Source organism: Fundulus heteroclitus, chromosome 20 (genome assembly GCF_011125445.2).
Source record: "Fundulus heteroclitus isolate FHET01 chromosome 20, MU-UCD_Fhet_4.1, whole genome shotgun sequence".
NCBI lineage: Eukaryota > Metazoa > Chordata > Actinopteri > Cyprinodontiformes > Fundulidae > Fundulus > Fundulus heteroclitus.
The window spans coordinates 6,487,799-6,510,806 of record NC_046380.1 but is presented as its reverse complement, the minus strand read 5'-3'; the positions used below and the strand labels follow the sequence as shown (position 1 = coordinate 6,510,806).

At 39.1% G+C, this 23,008-nt stretch overlaps 2 protein-coding genes across 2 annotated transcripts in view; both read left to right on the top strand.

Annotated features, from left to right (window-relative positions):
- LOC118567308 (ladderlectin-like) overlaps positions 1-17,644 on the top strand; it is a 45,284-nt gene extending 27,640 nt beyond the window's left edge. Inside the window, exons 2-8 of the mRNA XM_036152148.1 lie at positions 14,772-14,843; positions 14,953-14,982; positions 15,074-15,118; positions 16,049-16,149; positions 16,247-16,372; positions 16,495-16,594; positions 17,412-17,644. Coding sequence (XP_036008041.1) covers positions 14,795-14,843; positions 14,953-14,982; positions 15,074-15,118; positions 16,049-16,149; positions 16,247-16,372; positions 16,495-16,594; positions 17,412-17,482 — 522 coding nt within the window. The 5' untranslated portion in view covers positions 14,772-14,794 and the 3' untranslated portion in view covers positions 17,483-17,644. The remainder of the gene's footprint in view (positions 1-14,771; positions 14,844-14,952; positions 14,983-15,073; positions 15,119-16,048; positions 16,150-16,246; positions 16,373-16,494; positions 16,595-17,411) is intronic.
- Positions 4,949-7,703, top strand: wu:fc11c11 (piggyBac transposable element-derived protein 3). Its single transcript, XM_036152144.1, has 3 exons — positions 4,949-5,165; positions 5,576-6,819; positions 7,499-7,703. The coding sequence occupies exons 1-3, from the start codon at positions 4,980-4,982 to the stop codon at positions 7,656-7,658; spliced, it is 1,590 nt and encodes a 529-aa protein (XP_036008037.1). The 5' UTR covers positions 4,949-4,979; the 3' UTR covers positions 7,659-7,703.
- Positions 17,645-23,008: the final 5,364 nt, after the last annotated feature.

Here is a 23,008-nt window from a genome sequence, read left to right as displayed (position 1 = left end):
GCCAGTGAAGAAGCGTTGGATACTCAGTGTAGAAGACCATGAAAGGATTGCTGCAGAGGTGAGTTGTTGTGGAAAATCACTGTTACACTGGTTTATAGTAATGATATTTAATATATTAGGAAGATGTGCTTTGTAGTTAGAAATACCTAACTACAAAGCACTACAATGTGTCTATGCTGTGTAGGTATGTTGATGTAATGTTTGTCAGCAAGATATTTTATTATTTAAGTTGTACTGAAGTTTATGGGTAATGGGGAATAAAACATTTGGTTACTGAATTTTGTATAATCTTGTCCCACAAAAATGCTGTAACACATTTCATAACACAGCCTTAAAAAATGGCAGCAAATGTTATTAAAATCAGGAAAACAATCTAGAAGAAGTCTTTTCAGAAACTGTCACGCTCTTGAAGATCCTCATCACCACACCCATGACCACAGCTGAAAGCTGAAAGGTGCTTTTTAACTCTGAAAAGAATCAAGACTTTTCTGAGAAACTCAATGACTCAGGACAGGCTGAATGCATTGGCCATGTTGTCAATGGAGAAAAGACTAGTCACAGAGATGACTGACTTTAACAAGAATATAATTGAGCAATTTGCTGGGCAGAAGGAAAGGAGGGCAAAATTCATGTTCAAATAGTGCTATTTTTTAAGATTTGCTTTGTTTGTTTTTCATTTGTTTGTTTGTGTGCGCCCCCCTCAGTTTTTTTAGCACCAGCCGACACTGCCCCTAGACCAGGGGTGTCAAGCTCCAGTCCTCGAGGGCCGGTGTCCTGAAACTTTTCGAAGTTTCCCCTGTCCCACACACCTGAATCAAATGGCACAATTAGCTCCTCAGTATGCAGTCAGGTTCTTCAGAGTCCTGCTAATTACCTGGTTATTTGACTCAGGTGTGTTGGACCAGGGACAAATCAAAAAGTTGCAGGACACCGGCCTTTGAGGACTGGACTTTGACACCTGTGCCCTAGACGGTTTTGGGGACGTAACAATAGTGTATGTCCCGTCATGAACCATAAAGGTGCGTTCACATTTAATGCGAATGTGTCGGCCCGAGCGACAGATTTAAATGATATCCTTATGCACAGGTCCCACACACGATCTTGTGAATGCACCTTAATACTTCAACCAGATTGGTCTGAACCCTTTTTGGTTCGGAAACAAACTTTTTAAGTGGAGGCGGTACAAGATGGATTCTGGTGTTCGTGAACCCACAAATAGCTCGAGAATTCATCTTGCAGGCAAGATTAGGTCCCCCCTTCTGCTCACTCACAGCAGGAGAGAAACAGACCCCAGGATTAAGTAGGGATAAAGTATAAAGGTTCCAAACCTAGCTAGTGACGAATGCTTGGTTCAATATTTTCAGCTACACGCTTTATCAATAGCACTTCTAAGGTATTCTAAAAAGCAGATGTAAAGATGAGAAATGTTGTTTCACAGGAGGAGAGATGATGTCCCTGTGATAAAGATAAAATAAAGAAGATCTTAGAATCAGAAATAGAACATTTTGAAGACAAGAAACAGAGAAGAAACAACAAGAATCCCTCAAAGGAGCACACAAAAGCAATCATCCACCTAAAAACTATGCAGTGATAAATCAATTGTATCATGTTGGTAACAGCAGAAATCACTCCTGTCAACATTCTTTATTTTCCCTGCTGTCCATACTGATTTCCCAGCTCTGTTGTTAGTCTGTTGTTAAACAGTCTGTGCTGGCAGAAAACAGAGATGGACCGAGCTGCCAGTAATACAAAGTATCATGTCCAGCCAAGTTGGCTAAAATAACCATGGATGATGACTTTTACTCTCTCATGTTGTCTTTCATGTGTAGAAACAATTGTTAATATAAAAAACATTATGCTTTTCATAATGGCAAGTGTGCCCTGACAAAATTACCCTTATTACATTAAGCATTAACAAAGCATTCACATATAAGAATATCTCTAAACACTAGTATGTCTTACATTTACTTCTTTGTAACATTCAAAAGTCTCATGTGTGAGATATAATTTATTCTGATTTTCTCTAATTTGCGTGCTTGGATAACAGCAGGTTGGCAGCATGGGTAGTATCTTCACCGTATTCAACGTGACCCTGAGGTTACACTGAATACAGTGCAGAAATGAATGTGTCCACTCACATCAGCCACATGTGGTTTCAGGTCCGGTTACCGAGGAAATGTCGGGCGTAAGTGTCAACTAATTTATTAGTTGACACTTACATTTATTCATCCAGCAAGATAAGAGGTGGAAGTTTACTCTCAGCATCAGCAGGGTCATCATGACAAACAGATGCAGAGGGGCTTTTTAACCTGAGCTGCTGAGGCTATTATAGAAAACAGTAGGAACCCTCGCTGGGGGCTTCTAACGGATTTTTCATCCAAATGTGAAAAATGTTTGGTGCTTGGAAATCAAAGCATTCATTCCAAAAGTTGCTAAAGACACAAAATGATCCTTTAGATCACTGAATTGCTTTTCATTTCTGTAACAGGTCAAATTCTACATGTAGATTGAAAAAAAAAAAGTGTTGCTCAATAACCCAACGAAATATGACACATCTACACAGTGAGCTAAGTTCCAAAGTAAGCCTTTTTTCTGCCACATTTTCTTTTGTGATTCAAAACATTCAGCTCTGGGTGGTTTAATCATGCAATATTACAAATGTATAAATTATAGTAAATAATCCCAAATGTACCATTTATTAGTTAAGCGTTTTATTTCTGTTAATAATATCTGCAATATGCAATATGCAATGTAAAGTAAACTAATTAGAGTATAATGGGTATGGGTGTATGATTTTTCTCAAAGTAAAAAATGCAATCTTTATAAGTAAAATAAAATAACAAGTAAAATATTAATAGTGATAACCTGAATAAGATGAGAGTCCAGGAAAGCTCCATCATGAGGCTCTGTTATATTTTAAACCCCAAAGGTTAACATCTTTTTTCTTTACAGAAAGTATAGTAAATAGTAAACGCTGCTCTGATGGCTCATTATTCTCAATGGAGAACAGAAGACAGTGTTGTAACATGTTTTATTTGATATTTTTGTTAGGACAAAAAAATAGCTTCTTCATAACTGAAACAAAAGCCTGGAAAGATGCAATAAAACAGAACAGGTTCATGAAAGAAGAAATATTTTTATAGCATACATTTTAAACAAATGTTTGGAAAGCACTCAGCATAATTAAAAGAAATAAATGTGTTTATAAGATCTTACCAATTAGAGAAAATTTAAGAAAGTCAACTTTGTACCATTTTCCTTTTTTTAAATGTAATAAAAACAGCCATGGAGCTGCAGGAGTGAAACACTTTGACAGGAGTGTAAAATGTAAAAAGGTAATTTATGTCGATTAGACAAGAAATACGTTTAATTGATCCTTAGTAAACATTGGGTTTTTTTTTTCAGAAGAGAAAAAACTGTAGTTACTTGGTGTAACTTTATGTATACCCCTCTTAAAAAACAGGAAACTGGTCATACAGTTTTGTGTGTATATATATATATATATATATATATATATATATATATATATATATATATATACACACAAAACCGGGTACTCCAGCTTCCTCCCACAGACCAAAAACATGACTTTTAGGTTAATTGGCTTCTCCAAATTGTCCTTAGGTGTGAGTGTGTGCGTGAATGGTTGTTTGTCTCTGTGTTGCCCTGCGACAGACTGGCGACCTGTCCAGGGTGTACCCCGCCTCTTGCCCAGTGAATGCTGGAGATAGGCACCAGCACCCCCCGCGACCCCATGAGGGATAAAGCGGTTCGGAAAATGGATATATATATATATATATATATATATATATATATATATATATATATATATATATATATATATATATATATATATGTCAGGACTCAGTCAGCAGGGCCGTGCAGCTTGCTGCTGGCTCCACTCTCCCCACAGGTGTTCGTGGTTAACGGGTGGGCGGAGTGCACACACCTGCAGACACTTCAGCAGCACCGGGCCGCACTATAAGAACCGTGCTCGAACAGAGGGAGGATGCCAGAGTGTTACCTTGTCGCGGTATGCCTAAAGGCCAAAAACCTCCACCTGAGCTTCAGACCCGTGAGTTTTTCGATCCCCGTTTTTGGATCTAATCCTTGTTTCCTGTGTTTTCTCCAGTGCACTCGTGTCTTTGGAACCCTTCTCTCGTGTGACTCTGCGCTGTGAAGACCAGGCTCCCGAATCCACAACCGCTCAGATTCTGCTCTGGCGATCTCCTCCTCAAACTCTCTTGGTGGTACCAAGTTGGGTGCAAGCTTCCCCTCCCCGGATTCACCCTGGTCACCTCGGACTCTCCTGGTTCCTTCCTCTGTTCATTCTGGATCTCTGGACTCGGACCCCATCCGCCTCCGCCCACAGTTCTCCCGGACGCCTGTCACTACATCCGCAGGCCGGGCTGAGTCCACACCACTACCTCCTCGGTTCGGTTCCCGTGCTCTGTGGTAAGCTTACGATTCCCCGTAACGTTACCTTAGCTTCTCCCTCAATTAACCGTATCTTGCTCTCCTTCAGACTGACCCTGTCTCCAGACTTTGGTTCCCCGCTGCTTCCCCGATCTGCGGCGACAGATCTTCCTCGTGATCCCACGTTTCTGTTAAATAAAACTCTTGTGATCTGACCTGTTTCCCCTGAGTGTTTCTGCATGTGGGCCAAACATTTAAAGCCGAACATGACTATATATATATATATATATATATATATATATATATATATATATATATATATATATATATATATATATATATATATATATATATATATATATATATATATATATATATATCTGCATGGAGTTTGCATTTTCTCCCTGTGCATGCGTGGGTTCTCTCCGGGTACTCCGGCTTCCTCCCACAGTCCAAAAACATGACTGTTAGGTTAACCCTTTATCGGGCAAGTGACTGTTTTTGGTAATTTCCACACATGTTGGTTATCGTGCCCATCCCGCGTCTCAGTGAGTTCAAGAATCATGGAATCTTTATCCAGCCAATCAGCAAAGATCACCCTACATTATAAGTTACTTTGTTGCGCAGTTGGACCAATAAGTAGAGACCGCGGTCAAGTCAAATTTCTCTTTGTCTCCAAAGTCAGAAAAATTCACTTTTGCAGCTCGGTTCACTGGACATTTTCAAAGGAAACATCAAAAATAACCATGGTAAGTTGATGAAACTCATACATTTTATTGTTGAATAGTTGTGTTTAGTGTTGACATACAAGTTGTTTGCTGAGGACTTATTGAAATGATTGAAAATACAGCATGAAAAATGCAGGCACCATATTTGATCATATGCCCTTTTCACTAAAAACTAGATTTTTCTTGGTATGTCCGTTTTTGGACATATGCCCAATGCATCTAACAAACCATACTCAGTGCATTTTCTTTACAAATTAAGCAATACAACTTAGCATATTATGTTTAAGGTTGCAAAAGTTTTTTATAACACTATACAGTGATTCTGGGAAATTTCAACACTGTGTTTTTAGTTTATGAATAGTAATTATGAATGATTTTTGTCAGTTTATGATGTTATGACAGTTGTTTTATTGCATATGTTTAATTTTTAGCTTCCATCAACCTTTTATGGCAAGAGGAGGGAGACTGCGGTTGTGCCAGTCCACCCTGACATTAGTGATGATGATGAGGATGATGAGGATGAAGATGATGATGTGTCAGACCCTGACTTCGTCCCACCCACCCACAACCAGGACATTCCAGGCCCAAGCAACATAGGCCCCACCACCAAAAGGAAACGCTTGCAGCCTGCAGTGGAGGTGATCCAGGACAGTGGCAGCGACAGTTACAGTGAGGACAATGATGATGATGATAATGAGCAGCCAGCACCACAAGCCAAGAAACCCAGCAAACCCAGTAAGTCAGCAGCCAGGCCAACAACCTGGCACAAAGTTGACCTGAACAACACAGCCCTGCCTGAATACCAGCACTCCACCCCTGACTACATTGATGTCCCTTTTCAGTACTTTACAAGGTACTTTGACGACCAAATCATCAGGCATATCACGTACCAAACCAACTTATATGCTGCTCAGAAGGACATCAACACCACTTTCACGACCAATGAGAATGAAATACTTACTTTTGTCGCCATCCTCATCTATATGGGTATTGTGGAGCTCCCGTCTGTTGATGACTACTGGGCCATAGAGACCAGGGTCCCGCAAGTTGCCCAACTAATGTCCTCAAAGAGGTTCAGGCTGCTTAAAAGGGTTATCCACTTCAATGACAACTCCATGATCTGTGGTACCAGTGACCGCTTCTTCAAAATCCGACCACTGTTCAGATTCATAAATACTGCCTTTAGACGTGAGTCACAGACCCCAAAACAGTCTGTAGATGAAGTGATGGTTGCCTACAAAGGGAAGAAAGCTGGCAACCTGAGGCAATATATTAAAAGCAAGCCAGACAAGTGGGGTTTCAAGTTGTTTGCCAGGGCATCTGAGGATGGCTTCATACATGACATTGTGCTATACCAGGGCAAGACTACCCTGGAAGCCCATGATGTTCCCCTAAAACCTGAACAAGAAGGCTTAGGTGCAACCAGCCAGATTGTATCTGTCCTTGCCAGTACCATGACCTTTCCCACCACCACAGCCATCTATGCTGATAACTTTTTCACCAGCCTGGAGCTAGTGCGTTACCTCCGAGACCACAACTGTAGGTTTACAGGGACCGCCAGAGACAACAGAATTGGAAAGCCTCCACTCAGGACAATCAAGGATATGGAGAAAAAGGCTGTCACTCGTGGTACCTGTGACTACGTCACCAGTGATGATGGGATACTGGCTGTCAGGTGGAAGGACAACAAAACGGTCAACCGACATGGGGGTGGGGCCGATGTCCACAGTCATCAGGTACTGCAGTGAGAGTAAGAAGAGGGAGCCTGTGAACTGTCCAGCTGTCATCAGGAGTTATAATGCCAACATGGGGGGCATTGATAAGAGTGACATGCTGGTACACCTCTACCGCACCCCCATGAAGTCAAAGAGGTGGTACATGCGACTGTTTGCGTACGTCATTGATATCAGCCTCACAAATGCCTGGGTGGTGTACAAGCGGGACTGCAAGGCCCTTGGTGTGAAATCCCAGCCTCTGAAAGATTTCAGACTCCAGGTGTTCAGGGATGCCAGCAACCAGAGGCCAGCCACGCCTAGCTCCAGAAGAAGCTCATCTTCCTCAGTTGAAAGCCTGACCATCAGTGCTGGTGTCCCTAAGCCTGTCCGGGGACACCGCAGCCACACCCCACATGTGGCTGTGCGGTTTGATATGTCCCTCTTCCATGCCCCTATACATGGCGAACGCTAGACCTGCAAGCACTGCAGCAGGAAAGGCAATATTATCCGGTCAAATGTGGTCTGCAGGGTCTGCAAGGTGCACCTCTGCAGGAACAGAGAGCGGAACTGCTTTGTTGAGTACCATGGAAAAGTGGCCTAATTTCCCATGTTTGGATGGACAGACAGAGGCAGCTACAGAGACAAACACAGACACTTGTATTCCTCAGAGGGTTTGTTGAGCAATTCTGTTATCATCACGTTTTTCTGTCAGCACTTTTATGTTCTGAAAGTGATGTTAAAATGTTCAAATACATTATATGTGTTTTTCCTGTATTTTATCTATGTATACGTATTGTAATTTGTTTTCCCATTTAGAGGCAATAAACCAAATTTGATCACTTCATTGGCCTTGATTTTTTTACCACTTAAGGGCAAGTTACCAAAAATGGTAACTTCATTGACCTCGATTTTCGACATGAAAATAAAAAAAATTGAAAAATTTAACAAATGTAATGAAGTCTTATTATGTTGTCCAATAACACTCTAAGTTTGAATTTTTTAATTTTAAAGTATTTCATTGAGTGCCCTATAAAGGGTTAATCGGCTTCTCTAAATTGTCCTTAGGTGTGTGTGTGCGTGAATGGTTGTTTGTCCTGTCTGTCTCTGTGTTTGACAGACTGGCGACCTGTCCAGGGTGTATTCTGCCTCTCGCCCAGTGAACGCTGGAGATAGGCACCAGCAACCCCCGGCGACCCCATAAGGGATTAAGCGGGTCAGAAAATGGATGAATGAATGAATGAATGAATCTTTATTGTCATTGTCACAACAACAACTAAATTTAGAAAAAGTGCCATCAATCAGTGCATATGTTAAAAAAAATCACTGTCCCACAATTTACACACAATATAAGAAATAAATAACAAATAACTGATAAAAAAACAACTAATAAATAAGAATAGCACATTCTCACACACATCATCCATGATGATTAATGGTTATTTTTGGTTGCATTTAGTATTGTTATTGCTGTCAGGTAAAAACTGTCTCTAAGACGGTTGGTTCTTATTCTGATTGCTCTGTATCGTCTGCCTGAAGGCAACAGTGTAAACGGAGAATGTCCGGGATGAGAAGTGTCCTTTGTGATGGGTTGTGCCCTTTGTAGACAGCGGTCGGTGTGCAAGTCCTCCAGTGAGGGGAAAGGGCAGCCAATGATTTTTTGGGCTGTATTCACAACCCTTTGGAGAGCTTTCCTTTGAGCCGCAGTGCTGCTGTTATACCATACGCAGATACAGTAAGTCAGTATGCTCTCTATGGAAGGACACCAGCAGTTTCTTCTTGATGTTGTTCTTCCTGAGAACCCTCAGGAAGTACAGTCTTTTCTGGGGCTTTTTTGTCAGCTCCAAGGTGTTGATGTTCCATGTGAGGCCCTGCTCAATGTGGACCCCCAGGAAACGGAAGTCAGCTACCCTATCCACACATTTTCCCCCAATGGTTAGTGGTGTAATGTCCGTTTTTTTCCTCCTGTAATCTATTATGAGTTATTTTGTCTTTGAGTTGTTGAGGAGCAGATTGTTCTCCCTGCACCACACCAACAGCCGCTACACCTCACTCCTGTAGGCCGACTTGTCGCCTCCTGAGATGAGCCCCACCATTGTGGTGTCATCAGCAAACTTGATGATGGTGTTGCTGTGGTGGGCAGAGGTGCAGTCATGTGTGTATAGACAATAGAGCAGGGGACTCAGCACACAGCCCTGTGGAGAGCCAGTGCTAAGGCTGAGGGCAGTGGATGAATGTTTCCCCACCCTAACTCTGTGCTGTCGGTTGGTCAAGAAGCTCATAATCCACTTGCAGGTGGAGTGAGGGAGACCCAGGTCCTCCAATTTGTCCACCAGTCTGTGAGGGAGGATGGTATTAAAAGCAGAGCTATAGTCCACAAAGAACATCCGCACAAAGCTCCTCTTCTGCTCCAGATGTGTCAGAGCAGCATGGAGGGCTGTGATCACAACATCCTCGGTGGATCTGTTGGCTCTCTAGGCAAACTGGTGGGGGTCAAAGCCAGGAGGGAGAAGTGCTGTAATGTGACCCCGGACCAGTTTTTCAAAACACTTCATCACCAGAGGGGTTAGTGCCACGGATACATTAAATTGTGGAAAATCAGCTCATAACTGTTTCAAAAATTTAATTTATGATTTAGAGACAGGAAGATACATTCACAGAATGGATGCCAGCGCAGTTAACATGGGGTTGTGCAATCCCGAGGAGGCCAAGCTCGCTGCGGCCTCACCGGCTTCGCTATCAAGCACCACCAAGGATTTACATGAAAAATAGCGAAAAGTCTGCGATTTTAAAGAGAATATGATCAAAAATAAGGAAATCAGATAAAAAAAACTTTTAATACAAATGAGTGAGTGAATCACAATTTATATATATATATATATTATACAGATTGGGTCAGATTATACAGATTGGTCAAACATGTCCTATATAAGGAAACCAGTTGATTGCATCAAAGTCCCAACAAGCAGCATTCACTCCTGGGGAACCGTAGAGCCACAGGGAGAGTCGTCTGCATTGTACATGGCTTTGCTGCAATCCCTCATACTGAGCAAGCATGAAGCGACAGTGGGAAGAAAAACTCCCCATTAACGGGAGGGTAAACCTCCGGCAGAACCGGGCTCAGTATGAACGGTCATCTGCCTCGACCGACTGGGGTTACAGAAGACAGAGCAGAGACACAACAAGAGAGACAAAAAAGCACAAAAGCACACATTGATCTAGTAATCTGTTCTATATTAGATGGTAGTAGCGGGTGAGCCGTCTTCTCTGGATGATGTCACAGTTAACAGAACGCCAGACCAGGTGTACCTACTATGAAGAAAAAGAGAGAGAGCAAAAAGTTAAAAGCTGAAATGATGACAGTCATTTCAATGTAATACAATGCAAAACTGGAGAACAGTAGACTGAAGAACAGTATAAATCAGTAGAGTGAGAAAATTAGACCCTAATGTCCTCCAGTAGCCTAGGCCTATCACAGCACAACTATAGAGATAGCTCAGGGTAACATGAGCCACTCTAACTATAAGCTTTGTCAAAAAGGAAAGTTTTAAGATTAGTCTTAAAAATAGATAGGGTGTCTGCCTCACGGACCAAAACTGGTAGTTGGTTCCACAGGAGAGGAGCCTGAAAGCTAAAGGATCTGCCTCATCCAAGGACTGAACCCTGTGGTACTCCACAAGTGACCCTAGAGTTTGAGGAAGATTTATTATTAACATGAACAAACTGGAATCTGTCCGACAGATAAGATTTAAACCAGCCTAATGCTTTTCCATTAATCCCTACAGTATGCTCAAGTCTTTGTAGGAGAATATTGTGATCAACTGTATCAAATGCAGCACTGAGATCTAACAGGACAAGTATAGACACAAGTCCATTATCTGAGGCCATGAGAATGTCATTAGTGACCTTCACCAGAGCTGTTTCAGTGTTATGATGAGCTCTAAAGCCTGACTGAAACTCCTCAAGTAGGTCATTACTTTGTAAATGTTCACATAGTTGATTAGCAACTACTTTCTCAAGAATTTTAGATAAGAAAAGAAGATTAGATATAGGTCTGTAATTCACTAACTCATCTTGATCAAGAGATGGTTTCTTAAGTAAAGGTTTAATAACAGCTACTTTAAAAACCTGTGGTACATATCCATTTACCAAGGATAGAGTAATCATGTCTAAAATAGGACCACTGATCAGAGGGAATACCTCCTTAAACAACTTGGTTGGGATTGGGTCTAACATACAGGTAGAAGGTTTAGATGAAGCTAAAATTTTAGATAGCTCAGAAAGCTCTACTGCTTTTAAACATTTCAGACACTGCGCAGGTTCTAAAGATTCCTCCGGTCCGGTCTCGTCCGAGCGTCGCGCCGCACAGATCGTGAGCGGTGAACTTTTTAAACCCCGCGGTTCCGTCGCACAGTTTGAGATGTATATAAGTACCACGACTGAAAAACTCGTACAGTGTACGCCCGGCTTAAGGCAGAACGCAATGACAAAGTCATACCGTTTACAAAGACATCTATTTGTGAAAACAACATTGCTGCCATCTACAGGGCATTTCTGCAATACGGAGGATATTAAAAAGGGGACAGACTCTTTAAGTTTTGATACAGCATTATCCGATAAAGATCTACTATAATGGAACCCTCTTTTGGGGGTGGAGAACTCAGTTAGATTGAACTCAAATGTTATTAAAAAATGATCAGATAAGACAGGGATGTGAGGAAATACTGTTAATTCTTCACAATCAATGCCATATGTCAGCACAAGGTCTAAAGTATGGAGCCAAGAGTGCGTCGGTTTATGTACATTTTGAGCAAAACCAATTGAATCTAGGATAGTTTTAAAGGCTACACTAAGGTTATCACATTCTGTGTACACATGGATGTTAAAATCACCCACTATAATAACCTTATCAGTATTTAACACCAAATCCGATAAGAAATCTGACAACTCATCCAAAAATTGAGTGTAAGGACATTCCTATTTCAAACGGCCTTCTAATACTTATGATTTCAATTTTGCTTTCATGGTGTATTATTGTCTTCTTGTTTTTATTGTACTTTGGAAACTGTTTATAACCCCCTGCTATTGTAGCACTTTGAGATTTTATTTGAGAAACATTTGTCTTTCTTATCCTTCAATGAAGGGTTTCTTTCTTGTTGGAGGCAGTCACTTTCTGTAAGTTGCCGAATGATTTACAAGAATATTAAGGAAGTGTGTGGCTTTATTGTACTTTATCGTTAGTGCTTACTGGAAAGATAATTCTTACGACTTGATGAAAACATAGATATCAACACTTTTAGCAGATAGAAAGATAAATGGTAAATTGTCTGTATTTTTATAGCCCTTTATCAAGTCCTGAGGCCCTAAAGTGTTTCACACTATATTCAATCATTCACCGACTAATGCACATACTGACATTGGTGGGCTACACTGTGGCCACATCTGGCATGGGGCACACTAACAGAAGCTGGGCTACCAGACATCAGCACCACAGGGCCCACTGACCATTGCCAGCAGGGACGCTGTTGAAGAGGTTCGGAGAAGGGTATCAAACCAGCAACCCACTGGATGAAATCCTAGCTCCTTGTCGCTCTTTGCAACAGAAGGATTTATAAAAGCTAATAATCCATTAGCATTTATAAATCTGAATGGCTTTGTAAACACCTTGCACAAAGCATTTATAGTTTCTTTTAATGACGAGAAATGTAATTTTGCCAAATGTGCAATAAATTGGCACAAATAATTACTCATGGCTTTGGACATCACTAAACAGTACCAGACTGGATCTCAACAATTAAAAAAAATAATTTCAGGAACTTCATTGTTAACACATCTGCAGTTCAGACACCTGGCATGCCTCAAAATAAAATGTATTCCCGCCATTAATTATTGTTTCAATAAAAACAGGCAAAATGACTGCACCGTTATGGTTTAATCTGTTAAAGCAAGGGTTGCTGATTTTGCCACAAGTTTTAGGTCTTAAAAATCTCCCAAATCCACTCTGGCCTTATTTCTTTCTACTGAGGCCTTCCCCTTTTTTGAACATATTTCACTTCATGCAACTCTCAGCCGTGTTCAAAGTCTACAGTGAGAGCAGCGGAGCTACATTGAACGGCTAACTGCTAAGCTAACCTGACGCATAAACACTAGAAGTGAATCTGCAGCCAGCAAATTACGAAGGAAGGAGCACGGACACTGGCGTTATGTGAGCGCGTTAGAATGACTGGCATGTGGGACAACCAAAAGATATGACAATATCCCCGGAACTTGAGGGACAGAGGGGGATGAAAAGAGAAACAAAACTGTCAATTTCATTCCCTTCGGATTGAGGAGATTGGTTAGAGTATCTACAGGCCTGCAGCTCCCACAAAAAACTATTTTTACCTCCTTTTTATGAATATGTAATGCATTGACTACTTTCAGGATAGAAAGACCATTTTACCCAGTATTACAAAGTGTTTCTGAACAGTATTACCAACTTTAGCTTTAAAACAGATTAGTAGACTAACCTAGGTCCAGACTGTTTAAAATTTAGACGATAAAGGGATTTTTTTTGTTTGTCTCGAAACTGTCAAGAAGCCAGCTGGAAACATGCCAAAAAAAAATAGTTCAGTTTTTTATTATTCCTGGAAAACAGTGGGCTACCTGCCAGACATTTCAACATTCTCCAGCTAAGGTTGGTTTTATTGTTGGCAAGAGTAGTAGAAATTTCTCACGTAGTTAAACAACTTTCTGGTTGCAGAGTTCTCAGACTGGATTAAGACGGAGAAGCTAAGAAGTTTGTGAATGTAGCATTGTTTTAAAAGCCTCTTCATAATTCAATTCAGTTTATCTACACTGTAAACCTGAATAAATTACAGGAACTCAAAATTTTGAGGCAGCCAGATGCCTCGAAATGTTGAATCTGAAACCCTAAGTTCTTTTAAATCAAAGTTAAAAACCAATTTGTTATTGTTGAAGGTTGTTGTCCACCTTGGCTGGTATCTTAATCTTCTACTGATATTCCACTGCTGTGGGCTATCCTCTGTAATCTTTTCTTTCTGATGTTCTGCTCAGGCAGAACATCAGAAAGAAGCACTGAATTGTCTTGTCACTATGTGCTATACAAACAAACTTGTCTTGCCTTAACTAGAGCAGAAAATGCTTCACATAATGATGCTTAGGATGGATTCTAACATCAGGGAAAACCTCCTGTAGCACCTGTCTATGATCACTGATGAAAATAGTCTCAGGTTTTGTCAGTGGATGATGGACATACAGCTAACTATAACACCTCTTTTAGCTCCATTAAAACTACCCATGCACCATCACTGTCTGGTAATACACTGCCTACCAACAAAGGAAGCAGACGGAGCAGAGTTGCATTTTCACCCCATTGCCTCCTATTGTTCCTCAAGAAAAATAGTTTTGGGAATTGGCTGAGGTTTATCCACTTAACCAGTGTGTTGGTGTCGAAATTTAGAATTTAGATACTTTATCAATCAGGAAACAATTAAGGAAATGATTTGGCTTAAGTACTTCATTCTAGATAATTTGTATCTGTATCTGGACATACATATATGAAATGGGTAATGCAATATCCCACTTACTCCTTTTTTTAGATAAAACCAAGCCATAAAGGGATGGATTGTTTCCAGAAATATCTCTTACTGTCAGGAAATGAAACAAAGTCCAATTTTTTTACTGTCTACCGTAAATGTTTCTGAAGACGGCTTTAATTTATTGCTCTCATAAAAATAATGTGGACATCTAGCCTTTATAAAGGTGTTGGTCTGTCTGCTATCCTCAGTTCATAGCTGGCTGAGAACTGAACATTGATACATCTCCACCTGAGAGGTAAGACTTCTGCTGCTGAGCTTTTGAATATTTTAAATCTGAATTCTTGACTTTTCTCTTGAATTTGTATTTTTTTTAGAGGAAAAGAAGTTATTCATCACCATGAAGCACATCTTGCTCCTTTCGATTCTTGTGTGCGCTGCATTTTCAGGTCTGCATGAAAACACTACTACAACAAATGTGCTTATTGGTCTATTAACAGTCTTTTAAATTGGATAAAGAACTAAATGTGATTTTGTTTTTGCTGGTTTTCTATAAAGCTCCTGCTGAAGAACAACAAGAGCCTCAAGGTCAGTATCATTTACCCAAGAACCTACAGCAAGTGAGACGGTAATATCTAAGTCTGTCTGACTCCAACATTTGTTTTTTATATCTCTGTAGAAACAGCAGTGGATGTCCAAACCGAGGAAATGGCTCCTGAACTGGGTCTGTGGAATCTGTTCTGGTTTTTTTATAAAAATTTTTATTAAAAAAAAGAATCTGTAATGTTTCAGTTTTCACCAGTTGTATTCCTCTAGAGCAGCCATTTAAATAAACAGAATATAATCGAAAGATATTTCATTTAATCCAGGTAGCTCCTGGAAAACTAAGTTTCAGAAATGTTTGCGGGAATTGAAGTCATTTTTAAAAGAAAGGGACACTAGTTTGTTTGGCTCTTGTAACTGCCCATGTGTTAATGCTGTGTGATGACTTCAGGGTATGTTATTCATTTATTTCCTTTTTGCGTGAAATGTTAAACTGTTGTTTATGTGTCTTTGCATTTAGTCTAGTTCATTGGTTGTGTCGTATGATTACACTCCTGTTTTGGCCAGGTCACTTGGAAAATAGGTTTTAATCTCAATGAGTTTTTTTTCTGGTGAAATAAAGGATAGTAATTCTATTTTATTCCCCCATAGTGAGGAAATCTAGGTGTACTAGCTGCAAAGAACAAATTTAAAACAAGAAGAAATATTGTACAGGTATTAGCCTATCAAACCAGGGTGCTTTAGAACTTGAAGAAATGTGCACCTGAGTTGGGGGATTGTAGAAATTGTCATAGAATGTGTTAAAATGTGGGTTAAATAATTTTCAGGCAGTGGAAACAAATATATTCAGGGTTACTCTACATTACTGTTGCACAAAATATTGTTTTGTATCATCATGAATAGTTTTCTGTAGTTAGTGCTGATGGTCTTACTCTAGGAGGGGTAGGTTTAGTTTAATATGCAGACAAACATCAGTAACTAGCATAAATGTACATTTTTTTCTGTTATTTTAAATGGCTGAGCATGTTGCTCTGACATGTTTATTAACTTAATCAATGTGTGAATGCACTCATGTGTTAGTGCAAGCCTAATCTTTGTGCTTTCTCTCCAGGTCCTGCTGCTCGTTTTAACTTTTGTCCAGATGGTTGGTTCTCGTTTGAAAACCAATGCTTTAAGTTCATCAACACTCCCATGAACTGGTTCAATGCTGAGGTAATACCAATCCTCACTGTGCCGTTGTTAGTTGGGATTAACAGTTTATGCAGTTTACAACAGCTTTATGTCTTTGGTTTTTTTATGTGTCCATTAGGAGCACTGCAACAATCTTGGTGGGCATCTGGCTTCAGTCTCCAATCCAAGACAGTACAATTACCTCCAACAGTTGACACAAACAGCTGGTCAGAGCATTGCATGGCTGGGAGGTTTCAGGCTGCAGGTATCCAGAATTACATACTGTCAATGCCAAATTAAACCCCCAATCTGGTCTAAACTTAGTTCTACCTATGCAAGATTGCGTGATAAAGAAAGTAGTCACTCGTAGCTGTTGTTTGTCTTCAGAACCAGTGGCTGTGGATCAATCGTGAGGGATTCTACTACACCAACTGGCAGAGTCAATCATCCTCCAGTAGCTACCCCTGCCTCTACTTACGCTCTGCCGGTAAGCATTTTTTTTTTTTTGCAAATCAGATTTCAATAATTAGAGTGGAAATTTTATCTTGAAGAATATAATAATTGTTTTGTCTGATTTTCATGCTGGACAGCAGAACTTTGATATACTTATATTTTAACATAAAACCCCACACATACTTTTAATGTTACACCAGGGCCTGGTAATATTTAGCAGGGTTAGTTGTTTGTTAAGATAACTTAAAGTTCAGTTTAAGATCTTTTGTTTTAATAAAGTAAAGCCTGTCATACTGGTTGCTGTTGCTAGAAAACTAATATTCAGTTTAGTGTTCCAGATAAGCAATATAGTCAACGAATGTACCACCTCTTAAATAATCAATTCTGTAAAACTCAAAGATAAGGACATCAATGTTTGAACAGTATCCTACATTGGCTGTATTCTTGTAGTCTGACTTTAAACTGTTGAACTTTCTGTCAGAGATCTAGAATGAAACATTCTATTATTTCCAGCATAAGTTGCCTCCAGCATTTAACGCACATAAGTATTCCTTTTCCAGAGATTTCCCTGCCTCTTTATTCAATTAGACCCAGACTCAGACACAGTAACCAGCTGCCTAGTATGACTTAAGATCTTCAGTTAGTTTATTTAAGATAGATCTCTCAAATAAAACCTAGATGGAGTGAACCTGCCTTATGAAGTAGAGCTGATTTTTTTCATGTACAATGATCGAATATAACTTAAAACTTAATTGGTCTCTTCTGATATAACTTGCTACACAAATACAATTAATTTATTTGATCTGCTGAATTATGTATTGAAGTAATCAGTTCAATAATTTATGTTACAGGTGGTTGGGGTAATACACAGTGTACCTCAGGATATCGTTTCATTTGCTCCAAGAATCCATTTGGCTGTTAATATAGATGCTCCATATCTGCAGTCTACGGATGGTCCAGCTGAGATGCCTGCTTGTTTGCATTCAGATTAACCTTGTTGTAATTGCAACAGAACTGACTGAATAGTAATTTTTTCTGCCAAACTGTTGGGAATGAAGAAAAATTGTGCCTTTTTTGAATAAACACGTTTGAAAATGGCCAATGTATGACTTATTTTTTCTTTCTGGTTGAGCAGAACTTGTAAAAGTCCAACTGTAGCATATACAAAGTCTCATTAAAAGAAGCCAAAAGAGAGCTGTGAAACATGAATGGTTATACATTTTTAAAAAAGTTAACAAAATACCACTACAGTTAAATATGGCATGCACAGAAGGGCCTGATCAGCTTTGAATTGCTCTTCTTCAGTAATTCAGTGATAATTTCTTGCAGTAATGGCTGAAACATCTTGTTAAACTGAGGTGCACTACTGATAGTTCCTTATAAATGCCTAGATGTAGATGGAGTGCAGGGTGAAAACTAAGATGCTCAAAATCCAAACATCTAACAAAAATTGATTAATGAAATGTGGGTTAAAACAGCAGTTTTTCACTTTTCCATTTAACTGCCTGTTCATCTTATAACCATAAGAAATTGCTAAATAGGCAAACACATTATGCTTTCATCCAAAGTTCACCACTACTACAAGAGGACTCACCTCAAATGTCACAAGCTAAGGCCCTTGATGGTAGATAGTTGTAAAATATCCATGGCAGAAAGAACAAAGTTAAAAGGATAAAAAAACAGTAATAAACAATCATACTTAAAAGTCAGATGGAACCAGCCACATAGACAATATAAACCAAAAAGTCACATAAACTAGCTTTATTAAACACTAGATCTATTTCAAGAAAATCCTTTTTAATCAATTCATTCATTACTGTAAATAATTTTGATGTTATGTTTTTAACAGACACATGGTTACATGAATTTAATGAAGCACTTATTCTGATAGAGTCGACTCCTCCAAACTACAATTTTCTTTGAGCGAAAAGCAAAGGAAAGGTGGAGGAGTGGCAACATTGTTTTGTTATTCACCAAAGTGTAAAAAGGTATTTGTGGGCAAATTTTACTGTTGAGTGTTTGCTCTCCAGGTAAAGAGACCACGACAAGCTATGTATTTGAAAGTCTACAGGCCTCTAAGTCCTTATCAAACTCTTACAATACTGTAATCGCCTCCTGTGATCAACATTGGTCCAATTAAAATGAAGGTTGATTCTTCATGGAGAAGTGCTCTATAAAGCAATGTGGAAAAGCTGAACACAGGTTGTGAAAGACTAGACTCCAAGTTCACTATGACATCTATAAAGAGAAACTTATATATAAACTATATATATATATATATATATATATATATATATATATATATATATATATATATATAACTTACAACTGAAAAATGCAAGGGAATCTTTATTGGATTTTTCGTTAAGGAAATATTGCACATTCTATTATGGTGTGTTAGGTGTATAGGCTAGAGTTTATTTTTCTACTGTCAATATTTTTTTTCTTTAGTCAATATTTACTCTTGTAAATATATATATATATATATATATATATATATATATATATATATATATATATATATATATATATATATATATATATATATATATATAACAATGTGTGTATTCTGGAGCATGTAACAAAAGTAATTTCCCCCTGTGATTATTAAAGTATGTCTGATTCTGATTCTGATTGTATTTACCCTTACCTTCTAGTCTTCCTGTTATTTTACAACTAACTTTATATTAGACCAGTTTGCTTTTTTCTCATCACTAAAAATTGTGTGTGTTTGCCACTGTCACATCCAATTTAACTCATTGAGAGAAAATAAAGGAATTCTTATTCCTATTATTCCCAGCAATAACATAAATAATCCTCACATCTTGTTTGCCACAGTTGACAGGTTAACAAACCCTACAGTGTCTGTGGTGTCTTAACTCCATTCCAACAGCAATGAATTTGCTAACCTCTTTACTGAGAAACTCCAAAAGATTAGAGGGGCAGTCTGTACATCCATATCAAGTTCTGTTCTATGGTAGAATAAAAAGTTTTCAAACTCCTCCTGTCAAGTTTAGAAACAACAATAGAAAACTATTGACTTGGTGACGAGGAAAACGATTAATGGTTTTGCTATTCAGTATAATAATTGTATAAGCATTTTTCCCTGCAATAACACGAAGATCATTATTGGTCAGGACATCTGACCAAAATATTGCACATACACATCCATATAATAGCAAATTATAAAAATGAATGTTCATACAGTTGGAATGTTGGATGAAAATGTGTTTGATTGTACATGTGTGAAGATGTATGAATAAATATACCCCTTCTGGCTAAGAAGAGAGCATCTATTTTGTCTCGTCTGTTTTGTTTGTGGATTTTTTTGGTTGAAACTTCTCTTCTTTTTTTCTTAAAGCTCTCCCACAGTACCAAATTTGGCCCCAACTAGAACTGATTCTAACAAACTGTCCCAACTCTGCCAGATAAGCTACATAAGCTTAGAAGAAATCGTACATCCCCTAAGTTCCTCATGCCATCGTCATGCTATACCTACAGCTTTCTTTAAGAAAGTTTTACATGTCATAACTCCTGATTTTACTTGGATAATAAACACGTCCCTTTCCTCAGGTATATTCCCTGAGTCTTCACTTCAGGATTCAGCAGGGGAGGAATAGCCCAACTCCTTTCAACATATGGGGCCAGGTGTCTGGGACAGACACCCCACCATAACTATTTGAAAAAGTTGTAAACTTTTTTTTTTTTATTTACTCAGATTATTCTTTTCTGGAAATTTGTCGGATGATCTGAAAAAAAAAGAGCAAAAACTGAAGCATTTTGAAAGGGCACATGTACTTTTTTCACAGCGCTGAAGAAGTGTAAAACAGTAACTCAAACAAGTGCTACATTACAGTATTGGCAGGAGGCTGCGGTCCATCAGGACCACAACCTCACGCCACAAGAACAGTTTTTTCCCATCTGCCACCAGCCTTATGAGCAAGGCCAAGAGCCGCCTGTGAAACTGGACACTGTCTCTCTCCCCCGTTCAGGATTTAAAAGCTTCTGCGTTACACTGGCGCACAGTCTGCTGAGTGTATACAGCTTCCGTGTATAAATCCTTTTTACTTCTTATTTTACTGTATTCTTATTTTTTGTCTGCGCCATCAATACCAAGTCAAATTCCTTGTAAGTGCAAATCTACTTGGCGATTAAACTTGATTCTGATTCATTGCTCAAGAGGACTTTTTTTCCTTTTTTGACAGGAAGTTGCCTCAGAGAAATGGGCGGTTTCCCACTAAATTCGTTTGCAAAGCCATTATATTATGTTTTCTGCTGGCAGGTTGACAAATCTTTCTGCACTGGGGTGTATGGAAAGCCGATTGAGCATTTATTCTGATATCTTGATATCAGGCATAATTGTCATGTACATGTAAGCCATTTTTGTCAACTAGTTACCTAGTGAGCCATGTTTCTGTGAACTAGTTAACTAGTGAGGGCCAAAATATGCACACTAGTTCACTAGTGGGAGCCAAAAGGCTCACTAGTTAACTAGTGAACACATTTTAGCTTCACTAGTTAACTAGTGAGAGCCAGAAATGTCCACTAGTTAACTAGTAAAGGCCAAAATGCATACCAGTCAGCTAGTTGAAGGCTTTTGGGTCTTACTAGTTAACTAGTGACAGCCAAAAATGTGCACATGTTTACTAGTGAAGGCAGAACACCTCACTAGTTAACTAGTTGCAGTAGGTCAATGTAACTAGTAAACTAGTGAACCATAAATGGCTTACTAGCTAGCTAGGTGATGGCAGTAGGCTCACTAATTAACTAGTTAATGCATCATTTGTCCAAACTAGTTAACCAGTGAGGTCATAAATGTATACTAGTAAACTAGTTCAAGACAAAATTCACACTAGTCAACTAGTGGCGCAGAATTCAAATTAGGAGGCGGAGAATCCTGGAAATTGAGGCGTTCTATTGGCTCTCTATGTCTAAATAGAACATGACAACCAATCACAGTGCAGACTTTCTCAAAATCCCACCCACAACATTTGCATGTGGCACACAAGTTAACATGCTGGCAAAGGTACTCTAGCTAGTAAACTAGTGGCTTCAGTGTGACACTTACATGTAAACTAGTGAAGGCAGAACTGCTCACTAGTTAACTAGTGAAGACACAAATGCCCACTAGTTAACTAGTGGGGCTGCAATGGCCTTCACTAGTTAACTAGTGGGCATTTTGGGGCACACTAGTAAACTAGTGACACTTTTTGCACCTCACTAGTTAACTAGTCGAATGGAATTTGCCATGACTAGTTTACTAGTTGGGTGTTTTGGTGCACACTAGTAAACTAGTGACACTTTTTAGACCTCACTAGTTAACTAGTGGGCATTTGTGTCTTCACTAGTTAACTAGTGAGCAGTTCTGCCTTCACTAGTTTACATGTAAGTGTCACACTGAAGCCACTAGTTTACTAGCTAGAGTACCTTTGGCCAGCATGTTAACTTGTGTGCCACATGCAAATGTTGTGGGTGGGATTTCGTGAAAGTCTGCACTGTGGTTGGTTGTCATGTTCTATTTAGACATAGAGAGCCAATAGAAAGCCTCAATTTCCAGGATTCTCCGCCTCCTAATTTGAATTCTGCGCCACTAGTTGACTAGTGTGAATTTTGTCTTGAACTAGTTTACTAGTATACGTTTACGACCTCACTAGTTAACTAGTTTGGACAAACGATGCATTAACTAGTTAACTACTGAGCCTACTGCCATCACCTAGCTAGCTAGTAAGCCATTTATGGTTCACTAGTTTACTAGTTACATTGACCTACTGCAACTAGTTAACTAGTGAGGTGTTTAGCCTTCACTAGTAAACATGTGCACATTTTGGCAGTCACTAGTTAACTAGTGAGACCCAAAAGCCTTCAACTAGCTGACTGGTATGCATTTTGGCCTTTACTAGTTAACTAGTGGACATTTCTGGCTCTCACTAGTTAACTAGTGAAGCTCAAATGTGTTCACTAGTTAACTAGTGGGCATTTATGCTGTCACTAGTTAACTAGTGTGCACAAACATGGCTCACTAGTTAACTAGTTGACAAAAATGGCCTGATATCAAGATATCAGAATAAATGCTCAAGCGGCTGGCCAAATTACATAGAAGTTAACAAGTGGGAATTTGACATTCAGTAGTCAGCTAGTAAACATTTTTGTACCGTACTAGTTGACTAGTAATATATAGAAGTCTTTAAACTAGTTAACTAGTGGATATTGCAATGTCCACTAGTTAACTAGTGAACATGCAGAGCATTACTAGTTAACTAGTAAGATATGAAACATATGAACTACTTAATTAGAGAGAATTTGGGCCTTACTAGTTAACTAGTGGGCATTTTGACTGTCACTAGTTAAGTAGTTCACACAGAAATGGCTCACTAGTTAACTAGTGGGCAGAAATGGCTTGCATGTACATGACAATTATGCCTGATATCAAGATATCAGAATAAATCCT

What these genes read in the sequence shown, in the direction of transcription:
- wu:fc11c11 (XM_036152144.1), top strand. Translation starts at nt 4,980, where the DNA reads ATGGAATCTTTATCCAGCCAATCAGCAAAGATCACCCTACATTATAAG. An exon ending in AAACATCAAAAATAACCATG is followed by an intron (nt 5,166 to 5,575) that starts GTAAGTTGATGA and finishes TTTAATTTTTAG; the next exon opens with CTTCCATCAACCTTTTATGG. An exon ending in GATGGGATACTGGCTGTCAG is followed by an intron (nt 6,820 to 7,498) that starts GTGGAAGGACAA and finishes AGGCAGCTACAG; the next exon opens with AGACAAACACAGACACTTGT.